The sequence below is a fragment of the Cardiocondyla obscurior genome, linkage group LG16 (genome assembly GCF_019399895.1).
Source record: "Cardiocondyla obscurior isolate alpha-2009 linkage group LG16, Cobs3.1, whole genome shotgun sequence".
NCBI classification, from domain to species: Eukaryota; Metazoa; Arthropoda; class Insecta; order Hymenoptera; family Formicidae; genus Cardiocondyla; species Cardiocondyla obscurior.
This window is the reverse complement of record NC_091879.1, coordinates 164,158-184,140: the sequence shown is the minus strand read 5'-3', so window position 1 is coordinate 184,140 and position 19,983 is coordinate 164,158. Positions and strand designations below refer to the sequence as shown.

Sequence of the window (19,983 nt, the reverse complement as noted above, 5' to 3'; positions counted from 1 at the left end):
TTTTTTTTTTTCTTTTTTTTTCTTATTTTTCGAGGACAATCCGGGCGTTTTTCGTGTAGCCTAAAAAATTATGAAAGTGATCCCTCACCTTAGCGATAAAATTGATTTTAACAGCGACCTCAGTTACGAATCTCTGATCTCGGTTCGCGAGAGCTTAAGCTAACATCACAATAATAATACACTGAAATTATCGAGGCCCCATAAGCAGTTACAACTAACACTACTAATTCCTGCGTAACGCATTAATAAAGGAACCTATATCACGACGTAGCGCCTCAATTTTCGCGACTGCTTGAACCTAATATGACATAGAAAACAAAAAAAAACGAGAAAAACTCATCGTGCGCGATGACATCACAAACTTAGATCACAAGTGCACAGCATTTGTTCGTAGTAGTTATTTGATGAAGTTTAAAAAAAAAAAAAAATAATTATTGCGAACTCACAATATTGCGAACTCACATTTTGCGTAAAATATGATTACAAATGTGATATACATATTATCATTATTCTTATTATTATATAAGGCATGCTTTTTAAAAATAAAATACATTTTGCTTTCATATAATGACAACATACCGAAATAAAGTGAGATGCATATAAATATTTTCTATAAAGACTGCTGACCGCTCCACCGCGATCACATTAGAAACGTGATATCAGACACGAGTTCACTCGACGAAAATTCTCGCCCACCGCTGTCAAATAAAAATATGTATTTTCATAAAGAGAAGACTATTAGATCGCTTTAGCACACTTGTAAAATATACCGGAAGCTAATTTCTTCCTTTGACAACTAATGTGTAGTAAAAAAAAAAAAATATAATTTTTCTAGAAAAATTTTCTAATATTCATCAGCGGTGCGCAAGAATTAAAATTTTCGACCGCCTCTCACGTCCGATGTCGCGAATCGCGATGGGTAACCGGGAGCCTTAAAAACATAACGTAAATCTAATATTAAAAGCGTACAACGTTCCGAATATTTACAAACGAAAGTAACGAGGCTCATTACAAAATTAATAATAACCCTCGGTTAAAAGAACACTCGCTGTAAGACGATAAAATTGGAAACTGCGGCCACGGCGACCTGCTGCATTTCATCCCACGTTTTCATCAACGCGCGTAATTGTGTAATGAGCTCGAAGGCGTGCCTTTCGTTCACAAGATTCACCGATGGTGTTAGGACGTACCTCGATACAGCGCAGAAAAAGAAAACTTAATTTAAATATCCTTTACAACTATCACAGTTTGAGGTCGCTGAAAATCAATGTTTCTCGCCCGTAATGGCGCGCTATATCTTACGAAATTTTTATATTTCGGAGAGTGGAAGGACAGGCGTGGAGGACACTTGGGTAGTTTCGTTTACAACAAGATTGAGGTAGAATCCAATCTGCAAATAAATACGAACTTTTGATCCGCACGTGCTATAAGTGAGGGGCTACTTCCGGTCAACAATAATGTAACGCTAATTAAAAATAATACGTAGCATTAAAATGACGCCGCGATGACGATGACGATGACAATTTATGGACCGGTAATAACAATAATCATAACGCTAATAACAATGATAATAATATAAGAACGAATAGTAATAATAGTAATAATAATTCACAATAATAACTAGTACAACAACGGTTAATGATTCTGTTTTTTGCTTTTTTTTTTGCTTTTTTTTGTTTTTTCCTTTCTGCAATATAATGGCTGTATGCATTTTGTATATATATATACATATATGTTTTATGTATATGTGGTTCGTATGGTGGGGCAAAGATTGACAGCTATGTACAATACATGCTTGCCTTAGTTGTACCATTTTTATATTATACGCATACCTATACCCGCCGCGTTAATTATGTGACAATAATAATCATACTCCGCTAATGATGATAATCAAAATAATTACAATGATAATATTCGTAATTATATTAGTGTTCGTTCGCGCATAAAATATCTTATATGTAACATGTACCTGCAATAATAACTAGGTATGCAGTATGTACGTAAGGGGGATGTGTACCGATAGGATATGTCGATAAAAACTATAGTATACCAAGCGTCAACTTTTTATTATCTCTGCTATCGCCTATCTCGTTTCTTCTGTGTTGCAGTTTTCTTATTTGTTTCTTGTATTTTATATTTTACTAATTTCTTCTTTTTCTTTTTTTTTTCTTTTTCTTTTTTTTTCTTTTCGTCCTTTTTCCGCTTCGTTTTTCGCAAAATGTTACTATTACAAAAGTGCACGTTACTTCGCGATTTCTTATACTTTACTTTTTTTTTTTTACGTACATACATAAATCGGCGTAGATTTATCTACTTCTTCATTGTCGTTTATATTAGTTCGGTAGCGTTTAGTTATAATTATATTTATATATTTATATTATTTATATACTTTAGTCTCCCTTAACGGAGCGCTACGATAATCCCTCTGTTTTACACCATACATACATACGTACATACATACATACACACTTGCGGGTGTACATAACACGTGACATGATACTTTCTACGCATCGACGGTACATAGGTATAATCTTATCGTCGTACATCGTAATCGTAATTTTGTTCCTCCTGTGATTTGTTATTTTTTTATGGATTTTTTTTTGTTTTTTTTTTCTTTGTTAAATATTTGTTTTTGCTTAAACGTGGGGGGGCTACCGATCTCGGATACGCGAGGTACAGCATCCCCTAAGCCCCTTTTCTTACCCACCCCAAGTTGTCCGCCGAAAAATTCGACGACACGCAATTCCGGACTTGCTTTCGTTCGTCATTTTTAGCGCATCAAGGCTTTAGGCACCGTTCAAAACTCGAGTCGGGAGAAATCGCTAGCGATAGAGAAGAACTTACACTTGTACTTACGGCCTTGGTGGCTTCCACCCACCGCGGTAGACCAGATTCGTGTATTAACCCTTCACAGCTCGCGAAAGAGAATCAACGTCAACCCTCAAACGGCAAACTGTCCCCGGCCGTTGTTTTCTCCTGCTTATATCTTGGGATTTAAAGTAATTCAAAAGGATTTTTTTTAATTAAAAAGTTTTAATTAATACGTTAAATTCAGAAAAAAAATTAATAATACTAAAAGAAACAACTTTTTAAAAACAGCTTTTAAAATCGGGTTGAATTCTATTCGTAGGTTAATTACGGCGATTGGAAGTAGCAACAATAAGATACATTTAGCAAAGAAAGAATTGTTTAACGATCACGACTGTGTTAAATAACGTTAACATTACCGCGTGTAAAAATTCGAAAACTATTCCCGACTCGCAAATCAACATCGTATCTAGTTTCCAAACTTAAGACATACGTAACAGGACTAGTATAATGTGTAAATCATCCACGAGATCTAATTTTATAAACGTGGTCGTCTCGAACTTACATAAGGGCTTTCCCATAAACGTTCTGTGTCTCTTTACACCGTGATCTATCACCTCGGTGCACTATTTATTGCGAAAAAGTGTGACGGTAAGCTGTAAAGAGTGAATGCGAAGCGCACTCCCGCCGTCGTTGCAAAAAAATATCGTTGGACGAGGAAGACCGTTGTCGTAATGTATATACATGTGCTGATTTTACGTGCATGCGAAAAGTGTCTCAAATCTCTTGTCGGGTCGCTACAAAAATATCGGTAATATCTCAAACGAGGAGAAAGCTTCGCGGACGCCGTATTAATCTGGCGACTACATCCGATTGCGCGGTTCATCTCCCTTTGGATCGATTTCGCGACGTGGATTCGAATCGAAATAAAATAATACGCGGTCGCGGCCAGCGATTAAAAGATAGAATTAACATTCCACGCTTCGATTCGCTTTCGACGAGCGGATCGAAGCGAGGAATATTAGTCCACCCGGTCGCAGTCACGGATTATTTTAATCTACGCGGCGAAAGCGACCCTCGTCTCCCGCGAATCGATTATCCCTGCGATTCGGGAACCCGCCACGTGACATTTATCTCTCAACGTGGTTGTTCGATCCCGCGCTATGTCTTTTCCCCCTCGGGCGCTCGACCCACGCAAGTGACCTTTGTACATCTTCTTTACACCGTAATAAATCTAGCTCGGATGCGCATGGTGACCTGATGGTGAGCCGCCCTCGCGTCGAAACCCTTTCCTCGACAGTGATTCCTAGCCCTCGGGAATAACGTAGAAAAAAATTTCTTTTTCAAAAAAGAAAAAAAAAGAAAAAAAAAAAAACGGAGCGCCTAGCTTGTCGCGGTTCGCCACCGACGGCGAATTGTCTCTTATTGCTGCAAAATTCGAACAGGTCGCGCCAACATTCCTCCCTCGCGCGGAAATATCCCCGTTGGACCGACTCCTTTCACTCGCACTGCGGTAAGATTGCTTTTTACGAGAATCGTTGCCCAGACAACGAAGCTTTTCTGCTACGTACTCGTGGGTAAATATATATATATATATATATATGTATATGCGTGTAGTGTTGTGTTGCGCGTCTTCGTGTTCATTTTCAAAACTAAAGCCAGTACTAGAAGTGCGTGTGTCTCTTCCGTCTTTAATATATATATATATAATATGTATATATGTATATTTATATCCCACTGTGGACTCTGCAACGCCTACAAAAATGTCCTACACTACTTTATTACGCAGGCCTCTATAAGACTTACGGTAGCACAGTAAACCCCTATAAAAATAAGAGCTATCCTACGTAAACGTATTACAAAAATAAATGGCATTGTACTCTGCTAAAGAAGCAAAATGGTACAGGCGCAATGTCGAGCAACGCGAGCATTGTCAATTTAACTCCCCTTACCCTCCCCGTTTATCTGTCTTCGAATGTCCTGCTTTCGATTCTTTTGGGTATCTCGCTACCCCTTTCGTTCGCGTCGGAACCCCCCGAGACCAATCGCCGAGTTCGAGGAAGCTCGAAGTCTTTCGTTACCCTTGTTTCTTTCTTTTTTTTTTTTTTCCCCTTCTTTCTCATTTACCGTCCATTCCGCGAAACCCACCCCCTCGATCGAATCTCCTGCTGACAGTCAAGTTTAATTACATCACGTGCTGCTCGTGCCAGGCGACGCAAGGGTATAAAACGTTACGAGCCAGGGCTGCGCTCACCAAGACTATCACAAAGTACGGAGCCGATCGCGCGGCATGTCGGAGCACTTGGTAAAGGTAGCCGGACCAGGAACTAGCTTCGAAGAGTATCGAGAATGAAGCGCAACCCTACGCGCCCGAAACCCTGCCCCTTTCCCCGTGGTATTGTTCGTTGGATGTTTCGGAGAAACGATCACATGTTCGAACCCTCCCGCGCGTCCACAGAAAACGTCGAATATCAAATTGGTCCTCTGTCTGGCAGCTGCTTCGATTTAGCAAGGGCTGGGCTTTCGCGACGCCGATTGAGAAACCTCTGCGCACCTCTGACTGGATGAAGTTCCTAATTCGTTTCTTAATTCTCGAAGAGCCACCGGAGCGAAATCTGAATGAGGGAGCGCGATGTCGTCCAATCAGAGTCGCAAATTTTCATCAGCGTAGCGAGAGCGGTCAAGATGAAACGCAATTATTTGCGCGGGGGAGAAAAAAAAAGAAAAAAAAAAAAAAGAGAGAAAGAAAACAGTGCCGGAGACTCATTTCCTTTCGTCCAACGAACGACAGAAGTCTCAGAAAGCGGCAATATTTCCAGGGACAACGTGCGTATATTAACGGGGAAGGTTCGGTTCAGATATCTCTACCAATTATTTCGCATTTCGATTTGAATTCGCTGGAAGGATGCGTCGGGAAGATACGTGCAACTATTCGCTAAACTGTATAAGAGTATTTAGGGTATTAGAGTACGTGATACATTCGTGATTGACGGCTAAATCAACGTAATGAAGGCCGACTACCTATATAACATCGACGAGCTAAAACCACCACACATAAAATCCCGTAAGAACGTTAGGACGTAAAGAATGTGATCGATCACAATCGAGAGTGACCATTTTAAAGCGTGAAGCAGCCTGCAAAAATTTCGTCTGGATGAAACCCTTACGTCTTGGCTTACGTTTTTCTGTGTGTGGCGAGTTCCAAAGGGCGTTTAAAGATTTTTTTTTCGTATCTAATAATTGATCGATTAGCTAATATTGTGTATGCGGACTGCAAAATAAAAAAAAAAGAAAAAAATTGAAAATGAAAAGTCGGACGATCACAATCGCGAAGTGAATACTTATTCCGAGTATGTCTTCTTTTAATCGCATGCTCTCCGCGCTTTGTTTCTTTCTTGTTTCCTTTGTTTAATTGTATATGTCACATTACTTTAAAAAAAAAATTAAATTACAAATAACTATAATGAAATAAAAAAAAACTTTGTTTTTATCATAACCAATCGATAAAATAATACAACGATATATATGAGTATTCCAACAGAGTTTCAACAGACAATCGGGACGATTCACAAAACCGAGTTTAAATATAAACCACCGATTTTCTTTTTTTTACTTTTAATTTAGAACACAAAAATACGTTAAAAATCATTGATTTCTATATAATAAAATTAATGGCAATAAGAATAATGATAGTAATACTTTAAAATGTCCAACAAAATTCAATTCAATCGAAATATAACAAAAATTAAGTATATATATAAAAAATATATACTGTAATATAATAATACATTTAAAATGTACAACGAAATAACATAAATCTCTATACGTAACAAAAAAACCACTTCTCATACGTACACATATGCATATCCTACCTAAAAAAAAAACCTAGTATATAAAAATTTACAAAACGCAAACCCGCGCTCTGCGCGTGCTCGTACAATACTCGCTTTCAAACGCTCGCACGATTGCGAGTGATCTCCAAACGACAACTTACAATAACTAGATGTATGCCATTGCCCAACAGTGCGAGGGTGTGTTAAAAAAAAAAAAAAGCAGAAGAAAAAGATCGTGAGTGAATAATTAATTAATGAAATTAATCGATCGACCGAAACTGCGATATTTTTTTTCTTTTAATATCTCTAAAGCTATCTAATTTCACTTTTACTTACATATCTATAATAAACTACAAAATATATATAATATATATATGTGTATATATATATATATATGTATATATTTATATCACTATAATTAGGAGCTGCGCGGTCATATGCACGGAGGCTTTAATCACAGCTTTGTAGTACACTTAATATCTCGTAGAGCTGCCCAATGACTAGCCGACGAAAGAAAAGAAAAGAAAAAAATTAAAAAAAAAAAGAGAAAATAGAAAGAAAAAGATCAATTGCTTTCTCTCGTTGTATCGCACAATCGCGTATTTAATTTCAATCACCGCGCGATCGGGTGCTCGACTAATTAACGCAGTTAATTAATGAAACGTTGGATCAGCCAATTGCCCGATTACTTAACGCGTTTCATTCGCGAACGTGCTTTTTTGTGCGGTTCCCCTTTTTTTTCTTCTTTTTTTTCCACAAGAGACTCTGTTGTTCTCTTTTCAGCGCCCACGTGCGTCTGAAAAGCGGGAATCAGACAGAACGAGAGAGAATAAAATATATGAAAAAAAAAAACAAAATATATATATATATATAAAAGATAAAAAGAAAGAAAGAGAAACTCTTCGTATTTCATAGTTCGTTACGATAAAGATCAGTCTTGTCCGGGTGACTTCGCATCGTCTTTAAATCGAAAGCCTCAGGCATACGCGCGCAGGATCATTTTGATCATTTATAATGGTGGGAAAATTAGATCACTGAAGGTGGGAAAGAGACAAACGGAGAAGAGGAAGGAAAAAAAAAAAAAATTAAAAAGAAAAAACATAAAAAAAAGATGTCGATTCGTGGATACTAATAATTGCCATACGTTAAAGACAAAAGTTCGCAAAGTTTTATAGTACTTTAAATAAAAAGGAACTAATAAGTTTAAGTATGTTATCTGCATAAACTTATACGATGATATATATTTCTATATTTTAACGATGAAATGAGGAATGGAATATACGTTTTGTTAACATATATGTATATGTGTATGTAAGAGAAGTGGTTTCTTTTTTTTTTTCTTTTTTTTCTTTTCTTTTTTACTAAACAAATCTTGCGCGCGCTTCGCGCACGCTATTTTTCAAAAGATCCCAATTGCACAACTAAAAAAAGAAAGAAAAAATTTGCCAATCGGCAAATTGCCAGTCGATTGCTCCACGCAATTTGTTATAAACGTTTGACCACGGCAGTTCCGTCCGCGCTATTTAAATACGATCGCGCGCAGCGGATAGTTCTGCTGTTGTAAAATTAATGATAGGGTGTCTACCAAACACACCTTCGGTAGAGACCAGCGTCGCGAAAACTTTTGATCACCTCGTGACATTGCTTTTTTTCCATTTTCCCCGTTTTGATATTCATCAAAATAGCAAACCAATAGTTTAAAAGTTGTAGATAATAATTACTATCTATATCACAGATTCAAGTGACTAAATTCCTTTAAAAATATAATATAAATATGTGTATGTGTCGTAATGTGCTCGCGTAATACGTATACACCCGTGCACATTAGTTTACGCCTGTATACGTATTTATTCGCAGTAATGTGATTAAAATCAGGCGAAATAAGAGTGCTGAAAATCGCGGAGACTCGCAGAAACGCTCAAGGTTTCAGCTAGCATCGCGCGCGAATAGCAATCGCGATTCATCAGACTGACCGGCGCCGGCACAATTTTATATCGTCCAACGATTAAAACCCGCCTCAAGCGGACGCTATTCAATCTTTACGTCAAAAAGGTGTTCACAAATATAAAATCCATCGCATGTAAAGACACAAAGTATCAGCGAACATTTATCGAACAGTAATCACCTCGCCCCCCCCCTTACCCCCTTGGACCAAAACCGAGACCGTATTCCTAAACCGTGGCGAGCGAGCATCGTGTCGTTGCGAACCGGAAGTGGATGCTCGATAGGCACTTTGATCAACCGACGCGATTAAATGGCACCAGTTTCACTGGTATTTTGGGTTCGCGTTAAAGGGAAGTCGATCGATGCTAGATGAAAGCTCGCGTTCAATTGTTACGTTGAACGTAATCCGAGTACGAGGCTGCGGGGCCCGTATTCGAATACTGGGCGTAAATGTAGATCGCGGGATAAAGCCCCGGTGGCGGGATACCGCAGGTCAGCTGGTGCTGCGGCTCCGACGTCGGGTCTAAAGGGGATGATAGGTGTAAATAGAGCTGGGAGTTGGGACTTACCAGTGGTTCGGAGGAGCCCGTCGTTTGGTAGACACTCTGCGGTGTGCTCGTGTGCTCGGTGTGAGATATTGGTGAGTTAAGTGTGAACGGCGATGGCGCCGAGGTGGGACATACTACTACTTGCTGCGGTGACTGGTGTTCTGGCGGGGGCTGGGTAGCGCTGCTGCTGTTTAAACACTAGTTGGTGGTCTGCGGATGTAGCAACGGTAGTGGAAGCTGTAGATTGTTCTGCTTGGCTAGGCTGGCGATCTCCGCGGCGATACCTGCACCCTTGGCCCCCGCGAGGCCATCCAGGGACGACGGTCCCTCGCTGTAACGCAGATCGCAGACCGGGCTCTCGAAGCCGGCGCCTGGCGTGCCGGCGCCGCTGCTCTGCGGCGTCGGTGGGTTGTGATTCGAGCTGCTTTGATTCATGTCGCGGTGCACCCGATTTTGATGCCTGATCAGGTAGCTGTCGCGCACGAACGTGCGCCCGCAAATATTGCACTCGTAAGTGGTCGTGGCGGTATGTGTGCGGATGTGAATCGCAAATTGACTTTTGGACGTGAACGTAAGCGAACACCGGTCGCAAACCAGAGGCTTCTCGGCTACGTGGCTCCAACGATGCGCCGTGACGTAGCTCTTTACGGCGAAACGTTTGTGACAAATGTCGCACGCGTACGGCCGTTCACCCGTATGCACCCGCTTGTGGGTGTTCAGGCTGCTCTTTTGCGTAAACCTCTTCAAGCACAGTTCACACTGGAACGGCCGCTCGCCCGTGTGCGTCCTCATGTGCACTTCTAAGTAAGGCTTGCGACAAAAGCTCGCCTCGCATACTGTACAGTGGTAGGGCTTGTTTCCCGAATGGAGTTTCATGTGCACATAGTAGGACGAAGCAGAAGATAGCACCTTGCCACACACCCTGCAAGGTTGGGGCTTAGACCGCGAGCCCTCTTTCACAGTCTGCTGGCCCGTAGACTGACGGCTGGGCGAATCTTGTTGCATACCCTGATTTTGTTGCTGCTGCTGCTGCTGCTGCTGCTGCTGGCTTTGTTGTACTTGTTGCTGACTCTGCGGCTGACTCTGTTGCTGACCCTCCTGCTGACTCAACTGCAACGTCTGCTGCTGAGGCTGCAGGTGACCCTCCTGCTGAGAAAGGTCCTCACGATCGTCGGACAGATTCACCATCGAATTGGATCCGTCTGAGCGGCTGGAGGCAACCGAGTAGAACCCCATGGGCTCGCTCTTGATCTGCTGATCGAACATGGATGTCATAATGTCAGCCTGCTGCGGTTGTACCAGCTGCTGCGGCTGCTGTTCCTGCTGTTGCACTCCTTGCTGATGGGGGAGCAGAGTCAGGTTGCGCTTGACAAACTGCTCATATCCCGCGTACCAATCCACCTGAGAAGAACAAAAGCTTTTAAGCGATACGCTCTGGAGCAGAGGGAGCCGGCGAGGGGAGAGGAGGAGGGAAAGAGAAGCGTCACCGTCGCAGTCGCGCGCGAGCGTCGTTTACCGACCCGGCCGCGTCAGATTAGACCGAGCGTCCGCTTTGACACTTGTCTTTGACAAGTGACAGAACGTAGGCCGGACGATCAGCTGATTGCATAACTTTTTAACGGCGGGGCGCGTCACGCACGTCGCGGACGCCACCGCGACCGGGTGGCCCGTTCCGCGCCGTCGACAAGCGACGCGAGTCACTTTATTTTTAAAAAAGAACGGCAGACCGAGAAACAAATTAAACGACCGCTAACGAGGCCGGATTTCTTTCGCGGTGAGCGCGAAAAAAGGAAGGGGAGGGGGAGAGAAAGAGCACGGGTTCACGGTCCGTCGTGTGCGCGTCTTTTTGGGTGAGAAATGCGACAAGACGCCGTCGCTGCACGATACGAACCTTTGCTAATGTAGTGGTCCGGGTCTAGGGTCGAAAAACGTCGCGCCTCATCGAGCGCACCGCCTCCCTGCGTCGAGCGGCTTCACGGGCAATCGCGAAACATTTGTACGGCCAAATTGTTTTTCTCCGACACAAAATATAAGATGGCTGCTACTATATTTCGCGACGGGCCACCCACACACTTGCGCGACCGCACGCACACAGGTACGCGCGACGCTCGTCACAGAGATACGCAAGCCGTGCCGCCTGATTGGCCGGTCGCCTTAAGCCGTGACCGCCATCTCCACGATTAATATCAAAGCCATACCGCTCGTAAAGATTCGAACGTAAATTACCGCATACAAAAAAAAATTAAAAAGGATAAAAAGGTATTACTTCTCGTGGCGAAATTCCGATGTTCTTTGCATTTAAAAAATCGTGTAACGAGACAACCAATCGCCTGATCAGTATTACATACGTTTCTATTGCAAAGAAACTCATTGGCCGTGGCAAATTAGTGCAGCCAACTTGATTGAAGAAAACATATCTACTTTTGAAGCTAGACGAACGAACGTGTGCTCGAAAAATGGGGAGGGCAAAACAGTCGGGTGGAGGGGGATGCGTGGGACAGGTGTATATCTCCGGAGCAGGCTGTTGATGTCGTTCGGTCCGCCCGGTGGAAAGGTGATTCGGAAAGTCGCTATATTTACACGGCGACTTGAAGCGGAGCGGAGAGTGATTAAAAAAAAACATTAGCATTCCCAGAAACGGCGGCCTACTCCGATCCGCTTTACGGCAAGCAGAAATATTGTAACGGTAAATATCACACGTTGTAATTATATTCGATCCCAACGAGCTAGACTGCCTTTTTTTTAATATCGCGCCGGTCAATTAATTTCGTACAATTGTCACGCAATTAATGTGAATTTCACACGTAAGTCTCGACAATAAAGACCGCGCGCGCACAAGTGTCGAAAGAAATTTTTTGCTAAGATAACGTCTTGCACGATACAATATTCCGCGGCTTTATTGGTAAAAGTATTTACTTTCAATAGACTCAAATTCATTCCAACGACCTCGACTCGGTATTGTTTTCAAGTTAACCCAACGCGAATCTTAGGTGGGGGAATCACGATTAACATACTCGTTCACGTGCTTTCAGACTGGAGAAATGGCTATACCGTCAGAAAACGTCATGAACACGAATCTTGATGACCCCGTAACGAAGGCGGTGGTCGACAATATAATGGGTAATCTGCCCACCAAAAAGCCTCACGTCCGGTGCGAAGATTGTGACCTTTCCTTTACGAGTCAGGCGGTGTTAGATACACACTTACAAGGTGCACGCCACGCTAAACAGGTTAGTAATAGGCAGAGGTGTGCGCGGTGTGCTAAGCAAGCGACTGTTTAATATATGTCACTTTACAGGTAAGGTCTAAGAATATAATGGCAACTCTAGAAGAAACAAAAATCTCATTCACCAAGGATGAAGAGACGAACGGACTAAAATGCAATGTATGTAACGTGTGCCTGAATTCGATTCAGCAGCTCCAAACACATCTCAATGGTAATGACAAATGTAGAAAGTATTTGTGATATATATATATCGAAAATTCAGAGTAGAACCTCTAAGATAAAAGTAATATTGAAAATGATATGGAACATGTGTTTGCAGGGAGCCGCCACAAAAAAAAATTAATGAGAGGTAATAATAAAACCTTTGTGGTAAGAAAAACACTGCCATACGGTCTTAAAACTAATCGCTTCATGTACCTGGATAAACTAGAAAAAAACACAGTTGTACTAGTTTATAGCTTAGTACTGTTCGCATTCGCATGCTTGACACTACTGCTCACCTTTGCCTTTCACTTTTTTCTATGAATTAACTTATCTGAAAGCTTGCTTGCCATTCGCACAATTTTTATTATTGTAGAATTTAGGGTGCTAGTGAGCCCTCAGTAGTCATTACAAATTTCGTTGTTATTATGCGTTATTATTTATTATTATTTATTTCATATTTAATTATTATCAAAGAATAAGAGTAATATTATATTTGTTTGCTTATTAACATGTTATCGTGAAAAGCAGTTTGGTCACGACTTGTTTGCATATGTTACATTTAATAAACTAAGTTTGTTTGACTGCACCTCTTAGTTCCTTCTCATGTACAAATTTTACATATGTATTACTTTTTTTATTTATTATTACTGTGTTATACAATTAATTTTTGTTATTTTTTATTGACTGCTTTATACACTATGAAAAATAAAGAACGAAGAATGCGAATTATTAAATATTCACATAATGGCGTTGTTGTACATATACATATATATGTTTATCTATTTTTATATATTTATAATATTTTTGAAAAATTATCTACAATATAAAATATTTTATGAAAATACTATAAATTTTAAAACAATATATATATATATATAATTATATTCATAAAAACTGTTAAGAAACATTCGATGAACACACCATATAAATATTAAACGTTCGAGTCTCTATATTGCTATAAAAAGTTTGTCAATTAATGGATTATTTTCGCATGGAAAGCGCTTTCCGTTTACAATATTACAGAGATACTTTTAGTAATAATATACTTTTAACGTTATATTCGCTCATTAATGACCAATCTTTTTATAGCATGAATGTAGTGTTCAAGCTGATTTATTATCACAAATTACCGCGTCTGCGGCTGTGATATATAGATAGTGTTGATCGCACATTGATGCTTAGGTGAGTGGGATGGCAAAGAGGTTGTCACCCAAGGCCCTTCGTTGAAATCAACTGGTAGTGCGCAACAATCCGTTCCCGTAAAAAGGGGCCTACTTAGCTGCGATATTTGTAACAAGTTCTTCAACTCTCCGTCTCAATACAGTGTGGTACAATAATTTTATACATATTTCACATTTTTAATTTTATTATATTATTGTTTCAGCAATGTCTATACTTTTTGTAAATTCCGTTATGTAGTGATAGTCGAGATTATGTAAGCTTAAAATTTAATACCGCCCGTTTATGTATTTCCAGCATATGAATTCGGATAAACATGCCGATAAAGTGAAGAGATCTAAGGATCCATATAAAGGATTTTTTCCACATCCGTATCGGAAAAAACCGAAACGAAGTATCACTTCGAAGCAAGAGATACCATCTTTGTCGAACAGCTTTGTGTCGGGATATACATATCACCCATAAGTTAAATGATTTACAGTTTATTTCGAATTATGCGTTATTGAGATTGTTTCCTATTAATTAATAGATTACGATTGTATAAGTAAACGCAAATGTAAATATACATATTTGTTTCTTAATTTTTTTATTTTTATCTTTTAAAGAGTTGAAAATAATTTTGATGCATAAAGCATTAGACGTATCTGATACTTTTCTTTAAATAATGATTGAACTTAATCGTTGCCTTGCAAATGTAAATAACTTGTAACAGTGGAATCTATCATTATTCGCACAAATCAGATAACACCATAAGAAAAAATTATATGCATTATAATAAATCATGTATATTTACATTTTATTCCAGCTGTCCAATAAAATACATACATGTATAATATATCGAATTAATGTAAGCTAAAATATGTAATTTAAGCTGTATGAATGTATTCGCAACCGCTGTTTTAAGTCGTTTCGCGAATAAATAGCGCATCGTCCTGTGAGAACCCATCGTGTTCAGACTAAAAAAAAAATCATAATATTAATATTTAAAGCGTATAATGCGTACATATTTAGTATATCTCATGCGTATTATTTTCTGGCATTACTTGGATCATGTATGTTTTCAATAAACGGCGTAATTCTGCATTTTGCGTACGTAAAGATGCTACTTCAACGTTCAAGCAATGCCGTTCTTTCAGTATCTCGTGATATTTTTTTAGTCCGATCAGCAAACCGTCCCAAAGACGTTCCTTCTTTGTTGGAAAGATTTCAGTATATCGCTTCCAAAAATTCGTCACATCCTGAATCGACATATTTCGAGACACGATCGTTTTTCTCTCTGTTAATTTCTCTTGAAATGTCGCCGGTATCTTTTCCCGATTAACGAAATGATATCTTTCTACAAATTCTCGTAGCGCTTTGGTGACGAACGTGGCTTCGATTTCAAGCAGGTGTCCATTGTCACAGAGTAGACGTCGTTGCATTTGATCATCGTCTGCAAATAAATAGAAATAATATTAGTTACATTATGAAAATTAAACTGTTTTTAATATCTATTCGTGAAAATTGAAAGAAGTTCGCGCACCTTTAACAATGTCACTGATAGACGCGTGAGAAGTTGAGGTACATTCTGCAATGGGAAGTAACGTTTCGGTTGAAGAACTTCGAAATGAAGCACCGGCGATGCTCATCTCTTCGCTAGGAGTGGACAGTTTTTCATTGGAAATTGCTTCTTTTACGGCGGCAATTAATTCAGCCTCCTCTTGGGTGAACTTTTCAGCCGCTCCACAGACGTCTGCTTCTTCAACGCTAATACGTCGAATAATGTTTTAAATATGCTTACAAAATTATCATAAACATGTTTTTAACTGCAGTAATTTACTTACTAGATCTTCAGAGAGGAAGATTCAGAGCTGTCGCTACTTGATTTATTTACGCCTTTGTCTATATCCTTACTACACGTCGGGCAATACGCATACGGCAGGAAAAAATTCAAGAGAAAGCTGAGCTCCTTCTCGGATTTAATATTTAACGCCTAATAATGTACGACAATGTTACAAAATTACGAAACAATAGGTAAAGTACTATTTATATTTTATATATTTATATTATATTTAATATATTTTTTATGTTTACCTGAAATACATTATCTAATCGTATAACCAACTGATCATTTGCAGTATAAGGTAGGAGCATCTCGAGCAGTTTATCTTCGATCAGATAATCACAGTGATCGGCAATGTGCTTTATAATATGATTTAGCAGTCGCCTCTCCAGATTAATTTCCTCGATGGTATTCGCCGGTTTGTACGATTCACATATTGTTTTTCTGTCCTTAAGCAATCTGTTTTCTTATTAGAAAGTGTAAGAGTATTAAAAATTTAGACAGAGGTTGATTGAAAAACATTTTAAGCTTCTCACTAATCACCGCAGTCGTACTAAATCGTAACGTCAGAAGCGAGATGCTACATGTGAAAATTTTTACATGCCGTTGTCCAGTACAAAGATATTTTTGTAAAGAAATATTTTAAATCGCTTTAGCTCACTCGTAAAATATATCGAAAGGTACAAATTTTCGCCTCCGACGTTACAATCCGATATATAGCAATACTATTCAAAGGCCTCGACGTCATTACCTTCTTCTATAGCACTCATCACGTTACAATAAGATGGCAGATCTTTTTTTTTCAGCAATGTTTCTTCAGGTGGACTCCACTCCATGCCTAGTGCCTGTTCGTATATGATCTTATCGACGTTCAAAATCTGAAATAAATGAATAAGAGATAAACTTATCAACGTTGATACGCCACTAAAAGTCTTTTTTAGCGTACCTTTTCGAGCAACTCGTTCGCGTACTTTGCGTTCATATCCCAAATTTGCATATACTTTCTATCGTTAATTTTTGTGAAGTGATTCGACTTGTCTGTTAAATCCAAAATGTTCTTGTGCGCTTTTATAACCTGATCGGTGAGTTTGTGAATTTCGAGTCTCGTTTTCTCCTCCAATTCAACGTAAGTTTTCTTCAGACCGCTGACGGTGTCTTGAAGTCTACAAGAAACGTAGTCAATTGATTGTATTCAAAACCTGTATTTGAGCGGAATGATTTAACTTGCATTCAATACTGACTTGTTGATTCTTCTCTTCTGCTGATTTTTCACTATAGCGTTTTCGTCCTCTCGTCGCTTCAGCACGGCGTAACTATAGTCGAGTTTCTCAACGTTCATGAAACACTGCGCTTTCGTGTTCTCTACTTCCTGCTGAAGCTTTTGAATCTCGAGCTCGGAGCTGATTTTCTGCGCCCGAAACTTTTCCTGATGTTCGATCACAACCTTCTTCATCTCCTCCTCGTATTCGCGCATTATCTCCTTTCGCTTGTCCACTCCCGCGAGACTGTCTTCCTTCAGCTTTTTATATAACGCTTCCCATTTTTCGGACAGAACTTCCAGCAGCAGTTTACGCTCCTTCTCCATTACATCGTTGATAAGCGATAACTCGCGACGGTAAGCTTTAGTCATGATGTTTATCTAAGAAAAGTAGAGTTTTTAATTTGTGCATTTATATTAATATTATAATTAATATTATCAAAAGTTTATCTAACTTGATTGTCCATTCTATTGATCAGTAAATCTACATCCTCGTTCTGGCTCTTCTGGTCAGTTACAAATTTAAGATCCGCGTTCTCCAGCTCTTGTCTCAGCTCTGCGATGACCGCGTCTTTCCTCTCCATAATCTCCAGACACTTGGCGTTTTGCGCCTCCAACGCCGCGTGTATGTCCAGCGGGTCGTTAGACGCGAGTATACCAGACCATTTTTCGTTAATCTCGTGATACCTTCTCGTGCACTCCTCGTCATCTTCCTCGAGTTTTCTCAGCAGAGTTCTCCTGATCTCTCGTGCCTCTCTTCGTCGCTGTAACTCTCTGGCATCGTTCGCCACTTTCACGGACGTGACCTGAGCGCATATTTATCAATCAGTTCACTTTCCTTCAACGGTATTAATACAAAGACGCAAACGTAAAAAGTTATTTAAACTATAGTCGAATTTAAATAAATTATTTAGTGTACCAACCACTTCGTCGCCCTCCACTGATAAATTTTCCAACAGTTCTGAACTAGCGAGTATCTGCCTCTCGGTGAGAGTGTTCTCAACAATCTCTTCATCCTGGGTATCTGTTTTTCTGTAAAAGCGACAACTATTGTAGATAGGGAAAAATAAAAGAAGACATTTTGAAGAATTTTTTAAAAAATTGTACTTTATTTTTAATGTCATTCGTTTACATCAACAGTAATAAGTAATACAATTATTGTTCTTTTTTAAAATGTGTGTAAAATAAACTTAAGATTTTTCTAGCTTGTGTAATATTGAATATTATCATGTATTTTATGCATTGATTAATTAATTAATTTTTTTCTTTTTCAAATAGATTAGGAACAGAGAAAAATACGCAGAGGGCTTTAAATCTTTCAACGAGTCCAGCATAAGGAAGAAGTATTCTTACTTAGTTTGTGCCTCTAAGCGTCGCTGAATGCGGATGCGACGCGCCAATTTCCGCTCGTTCGGATCTGACGACGTGACGGACGGCTCCTCCGTGTTTTCTGTAAGTTCGGAAAATCCATCGCTCATTATTAATTTATCGCCCTGTCAAGATATGTCACGAGGAGATCGAGCAAAGTTCAGAGGGATTTCCGATTCGATTGTCAGAAACGTATATACATCCGAAAGTTATTTGTACCGAGACGGTGAAAATTTAACGTACAAATGCTCTTTTCCTTTACAATACGCGAGGCATATTATGAAGCGAGTTTGTTTGCTCAATATTCGGTCGTCAAGCCGAAGCGACGGTATGGTCGCAGGTTTTGTCCCCGTAAAAGGCACAAATGATAAAGAAAAAAGAATTCTTCTTTGGCATTATTCATTTATACTTTTCTTTTTTTTATACTTTTATTATACTAAAATAATATTTGTGCGCTCCAGTTATTACACATTCGATACAGATGTGTTTAAAAATGTTTAATGATAATACTGTTGGGTGACTGTGACTGCTTTTGATAATCAAAATAATTTTGCTGTGTCGTATCAAAAGATGTTAGCATACGTAGCAGAAAAGATCATTTTTTATTTACAGCTGAAATGTGTTCTGAATTAAAAAGAATTTTTTTTTATTTTTTTTTTTTTACAGTGATGACTGATTCGTGCAATCATTCAAATTTAACAAACCTAGGAAGCTGAGCATGTTACAGACATTCATATGCATTTACATCAGCGATCCTCAACCTTTTCACATCCAAAGACAACTTTTAAATCTAAATCAGGACCGATCGTCTGTATCGTAACATTCGTCTCATTTATATCAGCCTATAATAATTAACGCAACTCAATACACAGAGCTGCTAAAAATATAAAGCTATTAAAAACTAAATAGTACATCGTCGTGGATTACACGAGACTCACGGAGCGCAGGTTGAGAAACCCTGATGTGTGCAGACACACCGCACACCCACACGTAAGCGCGCATATTTTTTTTACAGATAATACAATTAAACATTCAGGGAAAGAGGCAAAATACAGCGCGATCAAAGAATAATAAGACTAAAAGTAGGGCTCACGTTTAATTTAGGTAGTCCGGGATAACGTTGACTCGAGCCCGGCTTTTCTTCTTTTCTCCTCAAAAAGAAATGGAGAGAATAAAAAAAAAGGTTGTCGACGTGAGTGCTGAACAAGCGTGAACGAGAATCATCGCCGTTAGGCGGCGCGGAAAGCCATCGGAAAAATCCAACGTAGCCCAAAAAGCGGAGGGCCGCCGAAAAACGTCGACGATGACGAATGGTGGGCGAATTGGTGCCTCCGCCGAGCGGGACTCTCATCCGTTATCTTCGCGCTCTTTACGTAATCGCATCGATTAGCAATCGCCCGGCGTTGAAATGACGGCAGCACGTATCCATGTAAGACGTATATTCATTTATCTGAAACGAGATATTAAAGTTGAACGATCAGGGGCATTATTGCACCGTCTCCCGTTATCGTACGTGACGATAACTAGAAACAAAAAGGAAAAAAAAAGAAAGATAAAAGAACGAAAGAGGTAACTCTGATGCACCGCGATTAATTCCGTCTCGCGCGTTACGCGGCTCGACCGCGTAGTAACCCCTTTGAGGCGCACGAGAGGGACGAGGGGGAGCGGAGGAAAGCGGCTCAATGACGAACGGAGGAATAGCTTTATCCAACGATAAGTGGCATCATCAATCGTCCTGCAGAAGGCCCGCGATAATTGTAGCGAGACCGCTAAGCCGCGGCTCTCAATCCCCG

At 39.8% G+C, this 19,983-nt stretch overlaps 3 protein-coding genes across 3 annotated transcripts; 1 reads left to right on the top strand and 2 right to left on the bottom strand.

Annotated features, from left to right (window-relative positions):
* Positions 1 to 410: 410 nt before the first annotated feature.
* On the bottom strand, positions 411 to 11,195 carry LOC139108857 (zinc finger protein 248). Its single transcript, XM_070667482.1, has 2 exons — positions 11,025 to 11,195; positions 411 to 10,534 (listed from the first exon to the last, which is right to left on the bottom strand). The coding sequence occupies exon 2, from the start codon at positions 10,406 to 10,408 to the stop codon at positions 9,332 to 9,334; it is 1,077 nt and encodes a 358-aa protein (XP_070523583.1). The 5' UTR covers positions 10,409 to 10,534; positions 11,025 to 11,195; the 3' UTR covers positions 411 to 9,331.
* Positions 11,196 to 11,614: 419 nt separating this feature from the next.
* LOC139108760 (zinc finger protein 346) lies at positions 11,615 to 14,880 on the top strand. The gene is made up of 6 exons (XM_070667299.1): positions 11,615 to 11,819; positions 12,166 to 12,363; positions 12,432 to 12,570; positions 12,679 to 12,708; positions 13,746 to 13,891; positions 14,040 to 14,880. The coding sequence occupies exons 2-6, from the start codon at positions 12,175 to 12,177 to the stop codon at positions 14,205 to 14,207; spliced, it is 672 nt and encodes a 223-aa protein (XP_070523400.1). The 5' UTR covers positions 11,615 to 11,819; positions 12,166 to 12,174; the 3' UTR covers positions 14,208 to 14,880.
* On the bottom strand, positions 14,560 to 19,275 carry LOC139108754 (dynein regulatory complex protein 1). The gene is made up of 11 exons (XM_070667288.1): positions 18,176 to 19,275; positions 17,746 to 17,854; positions 17,278 to 17,628; positions 16,806 to 17,203; positions 16,511 to 16,727; positions 16,316 to 16,442; positions 15,816 to 16,030; positions 15,566 to 15,714; positions 15,265 to 15,488; positions 14,786 to 15,174; positions 14,560 to 14,698 (listed from the first exon to the last, which is right to left on the bottom strand). Exons 1-11 carry the CDS (start codon positions 18,298 to 18,300, stop codon positions 14,642 to 14,644), a joined length of 2,361 nt encoding a protein of 786 aa, XP_070523389.1. The 5' UTR covers positions 18,301 to 19,275; the 3' UTR covers positions 14,560 to 14,641.
* Positions 19,276 to 19,983: the final 708 nt, after the last annotated feature.

What these genes read in the sequence shown, in the direction of transcription:
- LOC139108857 (XM_070667482.1), bottom strand. Translation starts at nt 10,408, where the DNA reads ATGACATCCATGTTCGATCAGCAGATCAAGAGCGAGCCCATGGGGTTC.
- LOC139108760 (XM_070667299.1), top strand. Translation starts at nt 12,175, where the DNA reads ATGGCTATACCGTCAGAAAACGTCATGAACACGAATCTTGATGACCCC. An exon ending in GTGCACGCCACGCTAAACAG is followed by an intron (nt 12,364 to 12,431) that starts GTTAGTAATAGG and finishes GTCACTTTACAG; the next exon opens with GTAAGGTCTAAGAATATAAT. An exon ending in GCTCCAAACACATCTCAATG is followed by an intron (nt 12,571 to 12,678) that starts GTAATGACAAAT and finishes ATGTGTTTGCAG; the next exon opens with GGAGCCGCCACAAAAAAAAA.
- LOC139108754 (XM_070667288.1), bottom strand. Translation starts at nt 18,300, where the DNA reads ATGAGCGATGGATTTTCCGAACTTACAGAAAACACGGAGGAGCCGTCC. An exon ending in CGCTTAGAGGCACAAACTAA is followed by an intron (nt 17,855 to 18,175) that starts GTAAGAATACTT and finishes TCGCTTTTACAG; the next exon opens with AAAAACAGATACCCAGGATG. An exon ending in TCTTCCTCTCTGAAGATCTA is followed by an intron (nt 15,489 to 15,565) that starts GTAAGTAAATTA and finishes TCGACGTATTAG; the next exon opens with CGTTGAAGAAGCAGACGTCT.